General features: G+C 41.1%; 1 protein-coding gene across 1 annotated transcript in view; it reads right to left on the reverse strand.

Annotated features, from left to right (window-relative positions):
- Positions 1-23,707, reverse strand: part of LOC309556060 (histone deacetylase 9-like) — an 861,320-nt gene that overhangs the window by 154,435 nt on the left and 683,178 nt on the right. Inside the window, exons 9-10 of the mRNA XM_082258372.1 lie at positions 12,628-12,759; positions 6,903-7,021 (exon numbers count right to left, since the gene is read on the reverse strand). Of these exons, the coding sequence (XP_082114498.1) occupies positions 6,903-7,021; positions 12,628-12,759 (251 nt within the window). The remainder of the gene's footprint in view (positions 1-6,902; positions 7,022-12,627; positions 12,760-23,707) is intronic.

Here is a 23,707-nt window from a genome sequence, read left to right on the forward strand (position 1 = left end):
CCTTGTAAAGGGACCATGTATATTGATTGTGACGAGTCTGTATAAAAAGGCAGATGCTGTGAAGCAAGCAAAATATATGTGAATCCAAATAAGGAACTGTTACAATTCATCCTGTATGTATGGCCAGCTAAGAAACAATGGGATTAATGTACTAAAGGCAAATAGACTGTGCAAGTACAGTTCCTCCAGAGTAAATAAGGTACCTGATTGGGTATTCTTTACAAATTGAGGCTTTACAAGGAAATAAAAAACAGCATTTTTGTTTGCACGTGATTAAATGATGGAAGTCAGCAGGGCCCCCCCATTTATTAACCGCTTGCCGACCACCGCAAATACATATACTGCGGCGGTCAGCCCAGTGCAGGCAAAGTGACGTACCGGTACGTCACTCGCCTGCAAGCCAATAGGGGGCGAGCGCACGCCGCCGTAGGCGCGATCCCGCCCCCGCTCGCTCACTGGGATCCCCGTGCGATTGTCAGTTACAGAGGGAGAAAGGCAGGCGGCTAATGTAAACAAAGCCGCTTGTCATTCTCCCTTGTGTAACAGCAGAGATCATACGATCCTGCTATGTAGGAACGTAGATCTCTGCTGTTACATCACAAGCCACATCCAATCACAGTTAGAAGCACGCCCCTAGGGACACACTTAACCCCTCCTTCTCAAATAAAGTTAACTCCTTCCCTGCCAGTGTCATTTTTATAGTAACAGTGCATATGTATAGCACTGATTACTGTAGTTATGTCACTGGTACCCCCAAAAGTGTCAAAAATGTCAGTCAAGGGTCCGATCTGTCCGCCGCAATGTCGCAGTCCCGCAAAAAAATTTGCAGATCGCCGCCATTACTCGTTTAAAAAAAAAACAATAAAAATGACAAAAATCTTTCCCTTAGTCAGTAAACGCAATAACTTTTGCGCAAACCAATCAAAATACTCTTATTGGGATTTTTTTTACCAAACATATGTAGCAGAAAACAAATTGGCCTAAAATGTCAAAAAATCAAAAGAAAGCTCTGTTTGTGGGAAAAAAAAGGACGTCAATTTCATTTCGGTACAGCGTTGCACGACCGCGCAATTGTCCGTTAAAGTCACGCAGTGCCGAATCGCAAAATACCCCCTGGTCAGGAAGGGGGTAAAATATTCTGGGGCTTAAGTGGTTAAGCTCTGGAGAAATTGCACTTGTAAAGTGCACTGTCTATTTGCCTTTAGTAAATGAACCCCCAAATATAGATATTTATAAAATCAAAAAATGATGCCTGTACTCACTTTTGTGAAATACTGTATATAATCAGTAATAACTTACAAATCCTCAGGCAGTAGGAAAATACCTACACACATGACCTCCTTCTATGACTACATTCGGTCTTTTTTCCTTAGCTCTATTGTGATTAAGTGCAAAGTGCACTCATAGGTCTTTTTCTACACTTCTACAGTGTGCTGATTTACAACCTATGGTTCCATTACGATTAAATACTGTATTATGTCTCATGGGGGAATATATCTCTTTGAGAACCCAATAATGGCAAACTGACAGCTGGCCCATCAGATACTATTCATTTTGAGAGCTTTCTGATAAAAAGTAAGAATTTTTGCTGTGGCCCTTTTGTTCCCTGTCCAGGGTACAGGCTGCAAAACCAAGACAAATATAACATTATTTCACAGTGGTTCTTTTTCTTTCCTCACCATATACAGTATGCAGTAGTGATGAGAAAAGTATGTGACGGACTATGTTATAGATAGAATTTAGAAGTATTTCTGCTGTTAACCTATCAGAGGTAATTACCTCTTTTTATTCAAAAATAAAATGTGTTCTTTGGCCCTTTAGTGAAGCCATGGGTAGCAAGTAGGATCAATAAGTGCAGCAGGTTGTCTACCACTAGTGTAATTTGGTGGGTAATTCTACCTAATCTTACGTTATAACCTGTCATCAAACAATGTTCTTTCATTGATCCAAAATCCAGAGCTTATGTTATTTAAAATTTAAATAATCTGAAGTTTCTTAGTTACATAGTTACATAGTTACATAGTAGGTGAGGTTGAATAAAGACAATAGTCCATCCAGTTCAACCTGTGTAGGCATGTGTGGCTGTAATCATCTCCCATACCCCTGAATGTTCTGATCCTTGAGATGTAAGTCTAAGAGTCTTTTGAAAGCCACCATACTACCCGCAGAAACCACCTCTTGTGGTAGAGAATTCCACAATCTTGTTGCCCTAACAGTAAAGAACCCCCCGCGTTGCCTGAGGTTAAAACGCTTCTCCTCTAATCGCATTGTATGCCCTCGAGTCCTCATGCAATCCCTTCGAATGAACAGCTTTTTTTCTAAGCTGGGATCCCCATTAAGATATTTATAAATTGCTATCATGTCCCCCCTCAGACGTCTCTTCTCCAGGGAGAATAAATCGAGCGATTGTAGACGCTCTTCATAGTCAAGGTCCTCCAATCCCCTAATTAGTTTAGTTGCCCTTCTCTGGACTCTCTCCAGCTCCAACACATCCCTCCTGAGGACTGGCGACCAGAACTGGACGGAATACTCCAGATGCGGTCGGACCAGAGTTTTATAAAGTGGAAGGATTATAGTCTTATCTCTGGAATGCATCCCTTTCTTTATGCATGCTAATATTCTGTTGGCTTTGGAAGCTGCCGCTTGACATTGCATGCTGTTTCCTAATCTATCATCAACCAATACTCCCAGATCCTTCTCCATTTTTGATTCCCCCAAGGGCTCCCCTCCTAACGTGTATTGTGATTTTATGTTTTTAGTCCCCAAGTGCAAAACCTTACACTTCTCCACGTTAAACCTCATTTGCCATGTCGTTGCCCACTCTGTTATTTTGTCCAGGTCATTCTGCAGGATATCTGCTTCATGTTGTGAAGTTATTGCCCTGCCCAATTTTGTGTCATCTGCAAAAACTGATATCGAACTACTGATCCCGACCTCAATGTTGTTTATGAATAAATTGAACAAGGTTGGTCCCAGGACTGAGCCTTGGGGGACCCCGCTTACCACCTCAGACCAGTCTGAGTATGCGCTGTTTATTACTACCCTTTGGACCCGCCTTTTTAGCCAGTTCCGTATCCAAGAGCAAACCCTGCTATCGATACCTGCAGACCTTATTTTATAAATTAAGCGCTTGTGGGGAACTGTATCAAACGCCTTAGCGAAATCCAAGTACACCACATCCACTGGTCTCCCCCTATCTAGCTCACAGCTCACCTCCTCGTAGAATGTAAGGAGATTGGTTTGACAAGAACGCCCATTTGTAAACCCGTGCTGATTACTGCTGATGATGTTGTTGTCCTTAGCAAACTCTACAATATAGTCCCTTATCATCCCCTCCAGAAGTTTACATACTACTGATGTCAAACTGACAGGCCTATAATTTCCCGGGATATGCCTCTGGCCCTTTTTGAATATTGGAATCACGTTAGCTTTCTTCCAATCCCCTGGTACATCTCCTGTCCTAATACTGTCAGCAAAGATCAGGAACAGTGGTCTCGATATAACTTTACTGAGTTCCTTGAGTACTCTCGGATGTATGCCATCCGGTCCTGGTGATTTGTTTGTGTTAAGTTTATCCAGCCTTTCCCTGATTTCCCCCTCTGTTAGCCATGGTGGCAAGTCCTGTTTATTACTACTAACCATACAGTCATGGTCAGTGTACCCCTCCTTTTCCTGTGTAAAGACTGACGAGAAAAAAGCATTTAGCACGGTTGCTTTTTCAGTGTCCTCTGTAACCATCCTCCCATCATTGTTAATTATGTGTGCAATATGCTCTGCCTTAGTTTTTTTGCTGTTGATATATTTAAAGAATTTCTTTGGGTTTTTTTTACTATCCTCCGCTATTTGTCTCTCAAAGTTGATTTTAGCCATCTTGATTTCTTGTTTACTTTTCTTATTTGCCTCCTTGTATTGCTCGAAAGCCGATACTGTGCCCTCTGATTTATACTTCTTGAAGGCCAATTTTTTCCCCCTAATAAGTTTTATGACGCTACAGTTTAGCCAGCCAGGTTTGGCTTTGTCTCTTCTAAATTTATTTCCCATAGGAATGCACTGCAAGATGCCTTTGCCTAATATGTTCCTAAAGCATTCCCATTTTTCCTCTGTGGTCAGGGATCCCAGGGTTTGGGCCATATGAGCCATAAAAATATTCAACTTCTCATTTGGAAAAAATATAATTTTTTTCTACTAAAGTATTGAAAAGCTCCAGAATCATAATCTGTAATATGCAGCACACCTGAAATTTGATAAATGTTAACCAAATGTTAATCAAATAAAAAGTTTTTTGTTACTGCTTAATTAGACGAGCTTGTTATTGAATTTCCTTGGTGACAGACAGATTTGCAGTAGAGCAGAGTCTAACGGGTACCTGAAGCATCAAATCTTTCATTACTGAATGCTCACTTCCTAATTGTCTAATTGTGTAGTAATGAAGTCTTTATTCTTCCAGCTCAATTTGACATCTCTGGCTTCGTGCACAAAGAGTTACAAGATAAAGCCACATGTAAGCTATCAGTGTAACATTATTTTCTCTTTTGGCGTCCACAGGGGGCTACTAATCAGTGGGCAGGGGTCAAACACCTGCCCCCAGGATCACAGTTCACCAACAATTAATTTATTATGAATGGGAAGCCTGGAAGTAGATGTGTCTGAATCTCTCAGTGGATGTCCTGCTGGTGACCTACACATTTTGCTGTACAAGCACATTTCATTGTTTACTGAAAGCAGCAATAGAGCTAAAAAATGATCATTATATCGGAAGAGAAAAAAAAAACTTTATTATGTTGTGACAAAACAAAAAATTCAAAATGTACACAATCAATTTGTTTGAAATGCAGTGTTCTATGTGAAAGGATAGAATGCACATGCTAATTGTTATGTAAAGTTAAATGAAACTACAGCCAGGTAATAGAGGTACACACAGAACTTAAGAGCCCATTCACATTAGCGCGACTTGTCAGGCGACTTGTCAGCCTGACAAGTCGCGGTATGTCGCGGTCCATTGAGTAGTACAGGACCCGTTCTAATAGGAGCGACACAAGTCGCTCCGACTTAGTAAAAGGGTCCTGTACTATTTCGGGGGGACCTCGGAGCGACTTGCATAGACTTCCATTATGTGAAGTCTCTGCAAGTCGCGCCGAAGTCCCTTCACAGGTCGCCCACCGAAGTCGTGTCGCCTCAATGTGAATGGGCTCTAAAGCTTGACTCCACTGCTCTCCACATTTTTGGAATCCCTCAGCAGCTTATGAAAAACAAAGCATTTCTGGTTGCAATACTCACCTCCTCTTTGGCACTGTCCCTGATGACAATCACCCAGTGGGGATGGGTTTTCAAGAAGGGAAAGTGGACAATGGGCATGAAAATTAAAATTAGGTTTTAAAGTGATTGTAAAGTCTCGCGTTTTTTTTTTTTTTTTAAATAACAAACATGTTGTACTTACCTGCTCTGTGTAGTGGTTTTGCCAGGAGCACCCAAGATCCTTTTCTTCTCGTGTCCCTCTTTGGTGCTCCTGGCCCATCCCTCTTGTCGAGGGCCCCCGCAGCAAGTAGCTTGCTGGGGGGCACCCAAGTCGAGCTGCAGCTTTGTGTGTCCATTCAGACACGGAGCTGCCACCCCCCACCCTTTCATACCAGGCCCTATGAGTCTGGTATGGGTTTTAAGGGGAGCCCATGCCAAAATAAAAAAAAAAAATGACATAGCCCCCCCCCAAAATCCATACCAGTCCCTTATCCAAGCATGATGCCTGGCAGGTCAGGAAAGGTGGCGAGCGCCCCCCTCCTGATCCATACCAGGCCACATGCACTCAAAATGGGGGTGGGTGCTTTGGGGCACCCAAAGCACCTTGTCACTATATTGATGGGGACAAGGGTCTCTTCCCGACAACCCTGCCTTTGGCCAATCATGGCTCTCATAGTACATTGTGCTGTAATTGGTCAAAGCATAAAGGTCAGGTGCATGCTTTGGCCATTCATCGGCAATCAATGCACTGCATGAGTGCAGTGCATTATGAGGCGCTCATTGGCAGGTGAACTTCCCGATCACCCCATTTGTTCGTGTGTTCAGCGAGCACACAAACAGCTGATGTTTGGGTTGAACTTAAGTTTGACCCGAACACAAAGCCCATCCCTATTTATTACTGAAGTTGGCCATTCCTATGCATAGTAATATGGTAAATATACAACTTCAGCCTAAAAAAATGCAGTTCATGTTAAATAAAACAAGGCAGAACCTGATCCTTAGCTGGAACTTTAAAAGGTCTCCCGATCCCTAGAAGGGAAATCTGACAACTATGGATTTAACTTGATTTAAAGTTATAAATATATGAGTAAAATTAAAGAATTTAAAAAAAGCACTCAGTAGTCTACCCCATCCCCACCACCTGTAGTAACCAGGTTGGAGAACCCATCATTATGGTATCAATATGGTACAGTATATATAACATAATCAGTCTTAATACCAAAGCATGCTGTAAGCCATGGATGTCACACTTTATAAAACTTGGCTGGATATATCTTCCTTGTATTTGGGAGGAAAGATGGCCATTTGACACTGTACATCTTTTCAGCATCGCCTCCCAAAAGCTGTCAGTAAACAATCTCTTATTGCAATGCCAGGGGTGAGGGAGAAGCTGTTTCAGGGGGTCTGGGGAGCTTTAAAGATCCAAGAGCTTATTGAACATGGATCCTAAATGTCAGAAATTATTTTTTTTATTTCAAGTTAAACCTTATTTAGCACATATTCTATCCTGGAAAAATGATCATAGTGTATTTTGCATATACAATGATATATAGACAAAGCTTGCTATTCATTTTTTTGCATTTGAACAGCTTAATCTCTTGTTCTAAATCACCATAATTGGCAGCTTAAGAAACAACAATAGGTAAACAATAATTATGTCCTCTTACCTCGGCATGGGAGCTGGATGGTGGTGATGCTGCGTTTTCATTCTCTGCACCCATGTTAATTGGGCCGTTATTTGGAGAGCTGGGTCCAGATACTGGAGAGCTGCTACTTACTGAAGACTCTGCAACCCAAATAAAACAGCCAAAATAAATGAAAAGAGCGTACAAATAAAGCAAGCTTATTAAAGTATATTATATAAAGTACATGCATTGTGAAATATATATATATATATATGATCAGCTTTACACTACACTTTATTCTATATGCAATCAGTTTTCAATTTATATTGCTTCTCCAACTAATATAATAGGTCCTGTCTTTCTCTTTTTATTACTACTACTATCACTTTTTACAAACACATTTTTTTAAAAAACACGTTATATAAAGGTAAAGAGGTAAAGTCCTCTGTGAATTACATTTTTCTATTTGAATATTCCTGGACTCTACAATAAGCGCTGCGTGTTCTTATAACAAAGAGGGCACTTTTCACATGGGGATCTCTAGCTACAGTGTGTCCCTGAAGAGCCTCAAGCCTGTCAAAGTCTATGGCAAGCCATATGGGGCTGAGAACTGTACTGAGCAGTACCTGCATTTAGAGCCATAGGTGTTCAGGGATGAAGCCTTGAAACGCAGATCTTCTGCATTCTAGACATTCATCCTTAAATGCAATGGGCCCTAAAAAGTAATATATATCAGCGTATCAGTCCATAGATGTGGTGGCTGCATTAGTTTTTGTTTTAAAGTGATTTTCCTTTATTTTCACAAGGTGATACTGCTAGTACACATTTCCTGTCCAAGAGTAACAATGCTCATTAACTGTACTATAGTTACATAGTTATATAGGGGGTTTCATTACTAAAATTGGAGTGTGCAAAATCGAGTGCAGCCTTGCAAAGAAATCAGCTGCCAGGTTTTTTTTGTCAAAGCTTAACCGAACAAGCTAAAGTTAGAAGCTACCATGCACCAGATTCTGAGTGCTTCAGTTTTAGTAAATCCCCCCTCCCTATGTCACATAGTTAATCTGGTTGAAAAAAATCCATGCAGTTCAACCAACAGAACTACTATATCATACTTTATCTATGGAGAGGCAGCGTTGTCACCCAAAGACCAGACTACAGACCCAGACCCTTCTTTTTCCACAACATAGAAAGGAGGGGTTCTGTAGTCCTCAGAGTTACTAGGAGTGATTTAACTGATAAGACTGCAACACAGATTTACACAGATTTATCAGCTGACAATATTTCTGGCAAGGTCAATGTTTTTTTTTTTATTACAAAAAGGTATACTATTGGAAGCAAAATGTCTCCAATAGTGTTTTTAACAAAGCATATAGGGACCAAAGAGACTTTAACTTTTAAGGTTAGTTTTTAGGCTTTACATGCATAACTCTAATTTTTCTTATTACTCTTACATTTAATTCTACACTAATAATATATTACTCATCTACATTCAAATTTTCTGTCTGCAATATTAGAGGTCAGTGTAATACACAGTGCTGTTCTTCCCATATGGTGACCAGACAGTGGAGGAAAGGAAAAACATGGGAACTGGTAGTTTCATGCTTGGTTGAACTTACATTACTACTGGGAGGTTTGTGGCACCTTGTTGTTTTATGGTAGTAGTGTCATTCTACATAGAAGACATCCATCAATCTAGAGTTTCAGTAATCTGGATGTACATCTCTTGTTTAACTTACAAACACTTTATTAATGATCTGCCAAACCATCTGATTGACTGCTTATCCCATGTCAAGGTGGCTACACAATGCTGACTCTTCATCAGAAATACTATCCATTCCATATTGCGCTGACATATCCCCAAAGCTGTACAAGCTAAATGATAGTTTGTTTTTACCCTAATAGTAATACTCAGAGAGGCTTTCTCTGTGACTATCTTTACCCTTCGGGCCACAGGTGCACCCCAAAGTTCAAACACACAAGCGTGTGTGGGTGTATATATAGACAGTATATATACAAACAAATTCAAGTGTATAAAACATGTTGTCAGTAGGGCAGAGAATGGTGTCAGAAGAGCAATGGACATATCAGTTGGGCAGAGTATGGTGTCAGTAGTGCAGTGGACATATCAATTGGGCAGAGGTTGGTGTCAGTAGGGCAGAGGTTAGTGTCAGTCAGTAAAGTAGTGGGCGTGTCAGTAAGGGCAGAGGATGGTGTCAGTAAAGCAGTGGACATATCAGCTGGGCAAAGGTTGTTGTCAGTAGGGTAGAGCTAAGTGTTAGTCAGTAGAGAAGTGGGTGTGTCTGTAAGGCAGACGATGGTGTCAGGAGAGCAGTGGACATATCAGTAGGGCAGAGGTTGGTGTCAGTAGGGCAGAGGTTATTGTCAGTCAGTAGAGCAGTGAGCGTGTGAGTAGGGCAGAGGATGGTGTCAGTAGAGCAGTGAACATATCAGATGGGCAGAGGTTGGTGTTAGAAGGGCAGAGGTTAGTGTCAGTAAGTAGAGCAGTGGGTGTGTCAGTAGGGAAGAGGATGGTGTCAGTAGAGCAGTGGACATATCAGTTGGGCAGAGGTTGGTGTCAGTAGGGCAGAGGTTAGTGTCAGTCAGTAGAGCAGTGAGCATGTCAGTAGGGCAGAAGATGGTGTAAGTAGAGCAGTGAACATATCAGTTGGGCAGAGGTTGGTGTTAGAAGGGCAGAGGTTAGTGTCAGTCAGTAGAGCAGTGGGTGTATCAGTAGGGCAGAGGATGGTGTCAGCAGAGCAGTGGACACATTAGTTGGGCAGAGGTTGGTGTCAGTAGGGCAGCGGGTGTATCAGTAGGGCAGAGGATGTTGTCAGTAGAGCAGTGGACATATCAGTTGGGCAGAGGTTGGTGTCAGTAGGGCAGAGAATAGTGTCAGTCAGTAGAGCAGTGGGTGTATCAGTAGGGCAGAGGATGGTGTCAGGAGAGCAGTGGACGGTGTCAGTTAAGCAACTGGGGGGATTAAATCCTGCAACCGCAAAACAAAGCATTAAGTCTGAGGAATGTGCACCCCCGTCCGCTGCGTTAGAAGCTTAAGGAGGAGCAGTAAAAATAACAGCCTTTTACCACCCTCCATTCACAAGTGTAAATGAGCGCATAGTGATGGCATAAAAAAAAAAGATGCAAAATATTTTGAAGCTCTTCCAACTTTCTTCATTTAATCATGTGCAAAAATATTATTTTTCTTTGCATGTAATTGCATGAAATTGGATATATTGCAAAAATTCACAACCGTGTCTTACAATTATCTTTCCCCATTGTCAAAGATTACATGACTGGTACACAATTTTAAATAAAAAACTTCTCTTGAAAGTACAGATCTGCTTTAGGTGTATGGCCAACATTTTTTTTTATACTTTTGGGTAGAGTAGAGAAGGCTTATAACTCCTTATATCTGCTATCCCAAATTCTGTTAAGGAGATTTCCTCATTCTTAAGGCCTGTACACAGGTTCAGAAAATCATACGAAAAATACCGCTTTCAAAGTAATCGTATGATAATCTGATCCTCAGTACAGAGCTTTCGAGAGCCGATCATGACAGTTCATCTGATATTATCCGATTGAACAAACACGAAAATTTTACCCTATGATACCAGATCGTATGATTCTTGTTTTATCAGCACAGTTGTCATTCGAAAATACAATAAAAATACACTACAATACATGACATCACTTCTGCATTTTTATTCTGTCGTACAAGAATTTTCATAACTAGTAAACTCTTCATTTTCAATATGAGATTAGCATTCAAAAAAAACAGATGATCATTCGTCCAAAAATCTCATCGTGTGTACCAGGCATTACTCTCATGGCTCCATCATGTAACCAAACTGACATTGTAACGACAATTTCAAATTGTTTATTTCTACACATTTTTCTATTACTGCATTTTGCCTATAAACTGTGCTTTTTTAAGGTATCCTGGAGTTCAGCATTAAGATTTCCTTTCCATCCTAATTAGGGTTAACAAACACTTAAAACCGTTTAAACACATTCAGCAGCCAAAATGAAGCATGACAGTGTATTTGCAGAGTAGGAAAATGTCACGGATATCATGACATTGTGACATGAGGAGTTTACTTGTGTCACCAAGATAAACAATGTAGATTTACAGAGGTCATAATAACATGCTATTAATCTAGGGTGTAAGTCTGCCACTGTTCTGTTCTTCTGCGTGCTAGTATATTAAAACTTTCCCACTGGCTTTATATCAACATCTGATATTAAAAAAAAACACATAACAAGCAGAAATTTTCTTTATCAGAATAAACATTTCTGATGTGTCAACTGACAATAATAAGAAATTTTGAAGTGTATCTAAATCCAAAACCAGAACATGTAATATATTGTAGCTTAGTAGTCCTTGGTATGGTGGCTGACTAATGCCTCGTACACACACAACGATTATCGGCCGACCGTCTTTTGTCCAGTGTTGTTGTGTTGGTTGAAATGTGCTCTAGACTGCACACGAATTTTCTCGGCCAACAAAAATCAACTTCAGAAGTGATGTCATGTGCTGGTTTACTTTCCGTGTGTTTTTTCTTCTCTGAGCATGCCCAGTCTTGCTCATCTGATTTTTGTCTGCCGAAATCTGTACTGACTGACGGAAAATTGGCCGTTCTGTTGACGGCCAACAAAAATTTTATAGCCTGCACACCAGATTTTGTTCGGCCGAAAAGTCGGAGTCGGTTGTCGAAAGCATCATACTAACAAGCCGAAAATCAGCCGATCGGTCATTGGCAGAAAATACACGGCCAACTATCGATGCGTGTGTACGAGGCTTTAGTTTCAAGCTTCTTTTGCTTTATTTTCACCTGACAGTCCTGCAAATTACAGACTTCCTGTCCCTGGGTGGTTACGCCACTCCTCCACTATACAGTATCTATGGAGGGAGCAATGGTTGTCACCGGATATGGAGTACAGATATGTCATATCTCTTATTGTGATTGTAAAGTCTTGTTTTTTTTCTTCACTTAAAATAACAAGCATGTTATACATACTGCACAGAGCAGCACAGGTCCCCCTCTTCTCAGGTCCCTGGCTGGAGCTCCTGGCCCTTCCCTCCTGTTGAGTGCCCCCATAGCAAACAACTTGCTATGGGGTCATCTAAGCCAAACTGCAGGTCAGTGTATCCAATCAGACATGGAGCCACGGTTCAGACTCTCTCTCCTGATTGGCTAACATAGTTTGATTGACAGCAGTGGAAGCCAATGGTGCCGCTGCTGTGTCTAAGCCAATCCTGGACGGTCAAGGCACTCGTGGACATCACTGGATAGAGATGGGGCTTAAGTAAGTTTTATGGGGCAGGGGGGCAGGGGGGGGGGCAGGGGGATACTGCACACAGAAGGTTTTTTATCTTAATGCACAGAATGCACATAGTACATAATCTTTCCCATTCAGTCTGACACTATAACCTAACTCAACGTTCTCCAATACTACTGTAATCTAATAATAAACTAGCCCCAGCAAAAGTGTATTTATATTTCTTGGGGCCTAAAGTATCAGATCAACTGCAGCAGTACTATCCTGAAAACTAACAGCACCAATTCACTGGCATTCAAAAACCAATGATCTGTGGTTTAGAGCACTTTTGAATTCTGAAGTTATCTGCAAAATCATTGCCTCTGGATTCATTTAACCTTAGTGAAAATATGCAAACATGTGTGCAACATGCAAAACTTCCATACAAGTTTGTGTACTTTCATTATATACATATATATATATATATATAATATTAAACATCTCTTACCTGTCACTTCAAATATTCTCTTTTTATATGAACTGGTAACACTGCCATCTTTTCTTCTTAGTAAAGGGCTACTTCTCCTCTCAGCTACCTTCTGTTTTAATCGAGAACGAACTTTCAAATTGGGCTCTGAAGCTGAAATGAAAATTATGCAGAGAATAATATTTATGAAGTAATAGGTAGTCTATTATTTATTTTATTTTATTCCAGTGTATGCCAATAAAATATGGGAAATACGGCCCCTGGTACATTCAAGCACCCAAGAGTTTAAAAAAAAAAATATAATAAAGAAAACTGGTTAAGCATAGAAAACTTTTTGATAGGAAGAATAGGTCCATTGCCAAAGGACACTAGCAAAATATGGAGCAATCGTGTAGTGGGGGAGGGTTAAAGGAGTATATTTTGGGACATGCCCAGCAAAGCTGTCTATAACCCAGAATATATAAATATCCAGCCTATGTCCTATACTGGACTATTAAGATAAAGCATTTTAGTTTCAGTCAAAACAATAGTCCATTCATTTAATAGATGACAAATGGACAGAGATGTATAGTAACTAAGTAGAACTACTTCACTACTGTACTTAAGTACCGAAAGGCGGTATCTGTACTTTCCTAGAGTAGAATTTTTTTCTCCTACTTCCACTTTTACTTCACTACATTTTTTCAATGATTTCAATACTTCTACTCATATATATTTTTTTTTTGTGCTGCATAGTTACTCGTTACATTTATAAAAATTACCACTGCCAGAACAGTAGATGGCAGGTTTTATGAAGCTCAAAAAAATGTGTATTATCAGCGCATACGAAAATAAAAGCTACTGTATGTATAAATAAAAGCTGCATTTGAAATAATAAAAAACAATATGATGTTCAAACTTTTGACTTCTTTCTTTAATAACTACATAACACAGTACTTGTACTTTTACTTTCAGTACTTGAGTAGCAATTTTTTTCAAAACTACTGGTACTTTTACTTTCAGTACTTGAGTAGCAACATTTTTAAAAAAAACTACTTGCAATACTCAAGTACAAAAAATGTTGAATACTTTAGTACTTCTACTCAAGTCACTTTTTGATCGAGCACTTCCACTTCTACTCAAGTCACTTTTTGATCGAGCACTTGTACTTTTACTCAAGTATGGGTTTCGAGTACTTTATACAACTCTGCAAATGGACACATAAACTCTCAAGAATCGGTCTGGGAAAGTATTCCAAGTCAGAATATAACAGCTCACCCTTATGGGACCAACTACTGCGTGCTGAGCACAACCACCAGACCCCTGGATTCTCCAGAAACCTACCAAAAGCGGTCATTCACAATATCCACCATGCTGCTCTGAACAGACACAGCTAGATCTGTCCACAAGTTTGGGTACTATTATTTGGGCAATATCCAGGCATATTTATTAATAATAATGCACAGCATACTACATATGACAATATATTATTTTGATTTAATTATTTAGACAATGTCCCACAACGTAGTTAGGTTAGTGTGGAAGATAAATCTAGATATATAGTTTCTCATAGTTTCTCAATGTGCCTTCATGGGAGATTTCCCTGCCAGTCACTGACTAATATGAGGTATGTTCCCTCTACTCAGAGAAAGCTGTTCAGTATTCACCAGAGAGTCGCTTAACTTCTATGTCAATGTGTTTCATGCCCGGTGGCACTGATTGCCTTCCTATTTTTACCACGCACTCTTCACTCTTTGCATTTCAATCACATCAGCAGTAGAAATTTTTCTTTATATATTCACGTCTCTAAATTTATCGGCCTGCTGAGAAGGTAACCTTGCATAACATAAATTATTGAAATGTAAACATGCAATCTGGAACTGAAAGAAATACATGAATATTCTGGGATTTAAATCTATAAGTAAAACAAGAGAAACATGAATAATTAGTTCCAAAATAAAAAGGCATAAAAATAAAAAAAAATATATAAAGAACCATTTATTATTACTTCCTAGAACTTCAATGTTTATAAACTTCAGCAGCAAAATAGGTGATTACTTCCCATTTATATACAATAAACATCACCCTGCCAATCACTTCTAGAGGCAGTAGGATAAGGAGTGAGCTTTTTGACTGATAGCTGTGTGCCAGGCTTCCTGTTCCAGTTAAAAATAATTCCACTAAGAACTATGTGAATCTAAAATTGCTGTATATCACTCCAGTGCAATTTTAGAAAAGCAGCATTCTTTTCTGTAAAAGGAAAAAAATATTAAAATAAAAAACAAATGATATCAACCTTATGGTAGTCACATGGAAGAACTTTAGAACTGTGAAAATCATTGTTATTTGATTAGAATTCCCAATGATCATTCAGTAAGTTTAGCTGAGGAGGACCTAACTTAGGAGCGCAAACTCCTCAGGTCAGGACTTTAACAGTCTTCCTACACCTTAAAGAGCCCCCAATGGCTTTCCCTTATAGCCCACCCTTTCCAACGTCCTATACTTACCTTCACAGCATTCCCCTGACAATCCTTTTTTTATTGCTGTCACTTCAAAATACTGGGTGTTCCTCAGTATTGGGAAGCATTTGACCTTTTCTCATAATGCTGTGCTCGATCCTAGTATCTAATGGCTAGGCCCAAGCAATGCCAGGAGGAGGGGGTGACGTCACTGCTCTCTCTAGGTTCTGACATCAGCCATCATAGGGTATTTTGCAGTGACTGCAACAGGATAAGTAGAAGAAGGGGAATACTGTGAAAGTGTATATACGATGCACAGGGGGAGAAGGTGACAAAGACTCTTTAAGGTCCAAGGGATATATTTTTTAGAACAGTGATGTGCACATTTTTCACAGAGACGACAACTGGTTTGCGTGCCATGAAAGATGCCATTATCAAACTGAAAGAACTATCCCTAAACAGGGGTGTAGACCTTTGACAGGGCCTGTCACCCACATAATGCCAATTAAAAATCTTTATCCAAGTTAAATAAAAAATAATTCACACCTTCCATCATGCAAATCAAAGCATTTACCAATGTATCAGGCTTCTTGACACTATGGAAGAAGAACAGGGTGCTTTTACAAACGTTCACACCCCTGTAATGTTCTTATATCAACATCTGCCTTGCTGCATTTAATGGGACCATGGTGATTGGATGAAAGTGGCCGAGTGAACTATGTGGCTATATATGTTGAGGTATGTTCCTTACACTCAGAACTAAGGAAGCTACTTGAAGAAGTGATAAAAATGTCCAGTTGAAAATAACTAACTACTACTAACTTTATCTATTAGCTTTTTTCCAGCAAGACTCCACCTATGGTAATCAGCACTTATGGTTTCACATGCAAAGAATAAGAGTTAGACCATTGTACATCTGCCATGAAAGCAAACTTTGACTATTAGCACTGTTGCTATTTGCCTATGGTTTAGTAAAAAAATATAAATCAATCAATCCTAAACCCCACTGAAACAGAAAGGCAAAGTCAGCACTATTGTATTTAAAGGCACAGTTTGTGTGTCCGTGCTCTGTGAATGCAGCTTTCAGCTCTTTCTCTAGAGTTTTCAGAGGATGCATTCACATCGATTTTTTAGACCAACATGCACATTGGAGGAAAATGCATGTGTTATTTTAAAGAATGCAAAAAAAAAAAAGGAAAAATATTACTTTAGCATTTGCTAAGGAAGTAGAAATATGAGTGCATTTTTAAGGGCCCATTTCCACGGTTCTGTTTTAGGGTAAAATAAATGCTATTGTAGCTTGATGAATCCGAAACGTAAGGTAAAAAAGACGAAATATTTTGGGAATTAAGGCACTATACTATCATGCATTTCTATTATGTATCATGGGCAGCTGTGAGTTATTCTTACAGCTGTCTGGAAAGTATGCCAGCTTGGCCACAAGCTTGATCACTAAAAAGGATGATCTTTCTGCCAGATACATGTAAACATATGTCACAGATATGGATTTTTTGTTACTATTTAGCAAGCTTTTAAACCCCCATTTTGTAAGCATTTTCAGCAGATGATTAAATCACTTACTGAATATGCAGAGTCTTCTTCTTTTAATTCTTGCCTATGTTCCAGTTTAAGATGGTGTCGCAGGTTTCCTGTTAAACATTTCACTTTAGGCTCCATTCACATTAGCTTGTCTCCAAAGTCTCACTATTTCCAATGTGACTTGAGAGAGCGACTTTGATGCAACTTTTGGTACAATTTTGATCTGACTTTATACTCTCTGGACCAAAGTCGCATCAAAAGTCACACCAAAGTAGTGCAGGTCACCTTTTCAAAATCACTGCGACTTTAAGTTGCACCGATCTGAATGAGTGCCATTGCAAACAGTGGACTATGACATTTGATGCAACGTGTCATGTCCAAAGTCATGACAAGTTGCACAAGTGTGAAAGGGCCCTTACAGCCTGCTGATCCTTTGTGTGGCCAAACACTATTTTCTTGTTTGTACTGTTGGAATACTAGTGAGTGGACGCACTGGACACCTTTCCTGTCATTGTGCTATATGCTGGATGTCCAGTGCGCCCCTGTGCCTTTAAGGATAGATGGGCTCCCTCCAAGCTTACCTGCCCTCTATTTATCCAATATTACACATGTGCTTCCACTGTGGAGGCTCTCAAAAATGTATAGAGCAGGAATCTACAAACTACAGCCATCCAGCTGTTTCGGAACTACATGTCCCATGAGGCATTGTAAAACTCTGAAATTCACAGGTATGACTAGGCATGATGGGAAATGTAGTTCCTGAACAACTTGGAGGGCCATAGTTTGGAGACCCCTGGTATAGAGTTAGTATTGCTGATAATACTGGTGTGCTGCGAAGTGGCTCTGCAGCTTACGCATGTGTTTGCAAATGTGTGCAAAAAAACCCCTGTTTTTTTTTTTAAATCATTGGAGTGGTGCTGTTTTTTAGTTTAGCCTACATTGACATTCATCTGTTATAGGAATGAAGTCATTAACAAATAAAATGAAGAACATCACAGTAGCACTAGGAAGACATATTCATCTATAAGCAGCCTGCCATACAAAAAAAGCAAGAGCAGCACGTTCTCAATACCGTGTACTAGACCTAACAAATGTGTTTATTTAAATTCATCAAGGGGAAAATGTCTCTGGAAACAGCAGGTTTTCATTGTAGCTAATTGAGCATGGGCTGCTGTGGGGGGTACTAATTTCAGCAGATATGTATACAGTGAATAGAGACGAAAGACTAAGATAGAGGTTTTCATTGGAAAAACATGTGAACGCTTCTTGAACATAAAGAATACCACATGTCAGGATGTGGGCCGGTCAGGTGCAACAATCCAGACACCGTCTACAAGATGCTGCACCTGCGCTGGGCTCCCTGCTATGACATTCCTACTATGATCTCTGCAATGTCCAATGGTCAGCATCTGCTTATCTCATCATTGAACTATACTATTGATGCAGCTATTCCCATCTGAAGGAATTAACAACTATACGATTTTTGCAATATAGATGACAATCTCCATTCCACCAATTTTGCAATCCAAAGGAAATTCAATAAAACTGGAGTTTGAATTTGAACCCTCTATAGTAATGAACACATACAATTTTTGGTTGTCATTAAAGGGTATTTGCCACCAAGAAGAGTGATGTTACTTACAGCAGTTTACTCACCTAGGCTAGCAGTATCTGGATCAATGTTACTATATATCAATAAGAGTGAATTCTACAATCAACTATCTCCAGTGCCCATAGGCGGGGCCAGTGCTAGACTATTTTGTGCCCTAGGCAAGACCAGCTACTTGCACCCCCCCCCAAAAAAAAATAAAACTTTAAAAATATTACCATGATGATACCATTATATTTAAAAGAAAATTATTTGCAGTCCAACTGATGCTGCTGGGGCCATGTGTGCACTCTAGGGCCATCTTGGAAATGTCTGGCCGGCTTTCCTAAACACTCTGAGCATGGCAGCAGACCCTGGTGGCTCCTTGGTGGGGAATCCTGCTCAGCAGTGGCGTAGCGTGGGGGGGGCAGGGGGGACCGGCCGCACCGGGCGCAACATCTGGGGGGGGGGGGGCGCATCCGCAGTGTCACTCTGTCTGTCTGACTCTGACATACACAGTTCACACACTCTCTTCGGCTGCCTCCATCTTTAGGCTGGGAGATGTCCAGCGCGGGCGCCCTATGGCTGAAAAAGGGAGGGTCGGGTCGGGTGCCTCACCTGTCCATTGGTGTAGGGTGGGTGGCGTTGCAAGCCAAGCACCGCCTATGCCGCCTCTCCTCACTGCTCAGTCAGTTTAGCAGCGAGTGAGTCAGCAGCCTGGCGCTGTCACAGAGTGTTTTTTTTTTAATCACCTGATTAGAGCCAGAGGCTCTAATAGGCTTCAAAAAAGGGTGGACCCGGGGCTCAGAGCAGTGCACCCTAGCCCACCCATTTGTGTGACAATAGCGAATGAAAATTCACTATTGTCACACGGATCCTCCTCCTGGCCATTCAGGAAGAGGGTCCGAGACCCGCTTCCTGATTGGCAGAGGAGGAGGAGGGAAGACAAACGCATGCCATTGGCCGAGGAGGAGGAGGGAGGACTCGAGGAGATGCGGGTAACTGAGGAGAAGCCCCTGCTGCAGGTAAGTCTCTCTGAATTGAAGGGGGGCACGCTGGTCTGTCTGCATTGAAAGGGGGCACGCTGGTCATTCTGCATTGAAAGGGGGCATGCTGGTCTCTCTGCATTGAAATGGGGCACGCTGGTCATTCAAACTTGTATTTAGATGCATTTTACTTTAATTACATCAGTATTTTCATAACAATAATACATGTGCTTAGGGGGTAAGGGTTTCTTTAACTAATCTAGTGGAAGAGACTCGAGTGCTAAAATCCCGTGGGTTAGGGGGCACAAATTACTTGCCTTGCCCCGGGTGCTGACAACCCACGCTACGCCACTGCTGCTCAGCATCCTGGACCTTTACCTTTGTGATGAGCCTAATATCTACCATCCTTTTTTTTAAATAAAAGATTAATGCAGTCTGCACTTAGAGGTGCTTTTCTCTTTGTTCATTGTAAACCAGCAGCTGTGGCTGCACTCTAGGCAGCAGTGTGCCTAGAAAGTGGAGTTACCCTAGTTAAAGCTGAACTCCAGGCAGATATACTGTACAACACACATAACTGAATGCTCTACATTCATTTTTAACTCATTAAGAATATGTACCCAAATTTTACTTGATATTTACCTCTTGCAATCCCCTAGACTAGGGGTCCCCAACCCCTTGGCAGCTGACCAGTACCGGTCCATGGCCAGTTAATGACCAGGCAGCACTACAGGAGGTGAGTGGCGACTGCGGTTTGGACAGGACTATCACAGACAACGAGCGCCGCTCACCTCCTGCTGTCAAGCCATGCCACTTAGCCTGTAAGTCCTCTCCTGCATCTTCCACCAATGTCATCCTATCAGCAGGGCAGGGGACGGGAGGAGCTGGAAATCTGCACAGAGAGCAGGAGTCTTTTCATATTAACAAGCAGGTAATTACCTGAATGTAACATGATAAGTTAGGAAGCTCCCACCCTGCTCTACTGATAGGATGACATCAGACTGGGCAGGAGATGCGTGAGAGGACACACAGACTGATAACTGCCTCTGCCCTGTGAAAGGTAGGACTGTGCAGAGGAGGCAGACTTACTGGGGTCAATGTGATGTTAGAAAGGAAATGGGGGGTCCATTATTGCAAGGGGCATTGTGATGGGGGGCAGTGATTGCTAGGGGTGCTGTAATGTAAAGAGTTGCTGTGATATAAAGAGGACTGCACTGTACAGGGGCATTGTAATGTAAAACAGGGCTGTGATGTGAAGGGAAACTAAAGACACTATGGCTTAGCTGTGGATTGACTCCATAAATTCCCCCTTCCAGTCCCTGGAAAAATTAGCTACCACTAAACTGGTCCCTGGTGCTGGAAACCTTGCAGACCACAGTCCTAGGCAGCAGCACTCAGAATGGGAAAGGAAGAGGCAGGACTGAGAGCCAATCAGGTATACTGCTTACAAACATACCAACAAGAACTAAGATGAAAGGAGGCAGGAGCAGAGTTAGTAGATGGATGACCTCACCAGTTTGCTGCTGCTCCTTGCCTCTCCTAGTAGTCTGGGGGTGGAGAGAGGACACCATGATATTCCTTCTACAGTATAAAGCTGTAGCCAAGAATATGGTGCTGTGTGGGTAAGCTAAATCTCAGGAATTTTGTGGAAAGAAATGCAAACCATTTGGCAAATAAAACAGTTCCCATATACACTATACAACAAAAATATTGGGACACCTGCATTAACATGCATATGAACTTTAATGGTATCCCAGTCTTAGTCCGTAGGGTTCAATATTAAGTTGGTCCACCCTTTGCAGCTATAACAGCTTCAACTGTTCTGGGAAGGCTGTCCACAAGGTTTAGGAGTGTGCCTATGGGAATGTTCGAACATTCTTCCAGAAGCGGATTTGTGTGGTCAGGCACTGATGTCGGAGAGAAGGCCTGGCTCGCAGTCTGCGCTTTTATTCATCCCAAAGACTTTTTATCAGGTTGAGGTCAGGACTCTGTGCAGGCCAGTCAAGTTCCTCTATCCCAAATTCACTCATCTGTGTCTTTATGGATCGTGCTTTGCACACTGGTAGGCAGTCATGTTGGAACAAGAAGGGCCAATGCCAAACTGTTCCCACAAAGTTGGGAGCATGACATTTTCCAAAATGTCTTGGTATGCTGAAGCCTTAAAAATTCCCTTCAGTAGAGCTAAGGGACCAAGCCCAACCCCTGAAAAACAACCCCACACCCTAATCCTACCTCCACCGAATGATTTGGACCAATGCACAAAGCAAGGTCCATAAAGACACGGATGAGTGAGTTTGGGGTGGAGGAACTTGACTGGCTTGCACAATACGCTAACCTCAACCTTTGGGATGAATTAGAGCACAGACTGCGAGCCAGACTTTCTCTCCAATATCAGTGCCTGACCTCAGAAATGTGCTTCTGGAAGAATGGTCAAACATTCCCATAAACACACTCCTAAACCTCCCAGAAGAGTTGAAGCTGTTATAGCTGCAAAGGGTGGGCCAACTCAAAGTTGAACCCTAAGCCTGTGATGCCATTAAAGTTCATGTGTGTGTAAAGGCAGGTGTCCCAATACTTTTGGTAATATAGCGTATGTATCCATCTGCATATTCAGCTTTTTTCTTAGTGATCTATTTTAAAAAGCAAAAAAAAAGGTTTTGACATTACAATTTTGCCCCTGTAATATGGTGAAAATCCTGGAAGGGAACTGTGATGGACATGACTGGGACCCTTTACAAAAATACAGAAAGAAAAATAAGAAACAAGTAACTTTGTAAAGCTGAGCCTCATTATTACCATTATTGATTTCTACTGGAATGTTTAAAAATATTTTCATTTTGCAATTATATCATCAAACCCTTGTTTTTTTTCCCATGCCAGCCTTGCACTCTCCTACCTACACTATAGTACAGCTGACACTTGACAAATATCTACCATTACATGAAAACAAGTGAAAATATTTGCAATACAATCAATTGAAACTCATACAGTATAATAGAAAAGAATTTACACAAGGGTCAACTAAATTATTTAACGCCAAAGACCTATGCCCTTCTTTTAGCTTGATGGATCATTGCTCTCTATTATTTTTAATCGTTCCACAATAATATTTACAGATCTTGTCATAATTATCTCATTCCTGTTTTAAGAGCCCCTACACATTCTTTAATCTGATTGCCCAGTCCAATACAATTTAGCTAAAATGTACAGAAATCTCAACAATGTACTAGAAGAAAAAGAAAAACATTTTTGGTGCACCGGTGAAAAAAACTGTTTTAGTAAGATAGAACAAAACGTGGAAAATGTACAGTTTAGTCCAACCAACCAGAATTTATTTACACAAATTATTTCATTACAAAGGCATCTAAAAGTCCTGGGATATATTAGGCTGGAAGAAAATATATTGCCCATGAAGATGATTGATGTGTGGAAAGCAGAAACAAATAGGCACCCTTGTTTGTCATGTATGGGATAGCTGCAGGCTGGTCTGGGTGCCTGTGCTTACCCGTGTCCACAGCCAAAAGCGCCTACATTGGGCATGTGAGCATAGGAACTAGACCATGGAGCAATGGAAAAAGGTGGCCTGGTCTGATAAATCATGTTTTCTTTTACATCATGTGGATGGCCGGGTGTGTGTGTTGCTTATCTGGGGAAGAGATGCCACCAGAGGAACTATGGGAAGAAGACAAGCCGGTGGAGGTAGTTTGATGCTTTGGGCAATGTTCTATTGGGAACCTTGGGTCCTGCCGTTCAGGTGGATGGTATTGACACGTACCACCTGCCTAAACATTGTTGCTGATCAAGTACACCCCTTTCATGGAAACAGTCTTTATTTATGGCAGTGGCCTCTTTCAGCAGGATATTGTGCCCTGCCAGACTGAAAAAAGGTTCAAGAATGGTTTGACAAACACACCAAACTGTTTGAGGTGTTGTAACAAACCAAAAAATCGGTGCAAAGCTCTGAGAGGTGATCTTCTAACCACATCCAGCCACACTCATGCAGCTACCAAAGACCTTCTACTTGGTGCCACTTGCATGCTTCGGCCTTGCAGCCCCTTACAAAACCAGGGTAGTCTGGGACCACTGAAATCGAAAAGCAAACACAAGGGCGCACCGGCCTAGAGCATTATCCTCTAAAAAGGTTTTATTGAATAAAAAGTATAAAAATACTCACAAACAAGTTCTTGGTACAAGAATAGCAAATGGGTATATTGCCATTAGCATCAAAATCAAAGGGTGTATCGTCCTCTGAAGCTGGAAAGGCTTACGCGTTTTGAGGCTTAGCCTCTTCCTCAGAGCCTATGTACCACGTCTAAGCCTTTGCTTCATATGTTTGAGGTGTTGATCTGGCCTCCAAATTCTGCAGATCTCAATCCAATTGAGAATCTGAGGGATGTGCTGGAAAAACAAGTCTGATCCAAGGAGACTTCACCTCACAACTTAAAGAACTTAAAGGATCTGCTGCTGACTGCTTGGTGGCAGATAATATAACATACCTTCAGAGGTCTAGCGCCTAGACTGTTCGGCCAACTACCGTAGTTGCATCTTCTTGT

This window comes from Pelophylax lessonae (assembly GCF_965119305.1).
Source record: "Pelophylax lessonae genome assembly, chromosome: 5".
Lineage (NCBI taxonomy): Eukaryota > Metazoa > Chordata > Amphibia > Anura > Ranidae > Pelophylax > Pelophylax lessonae.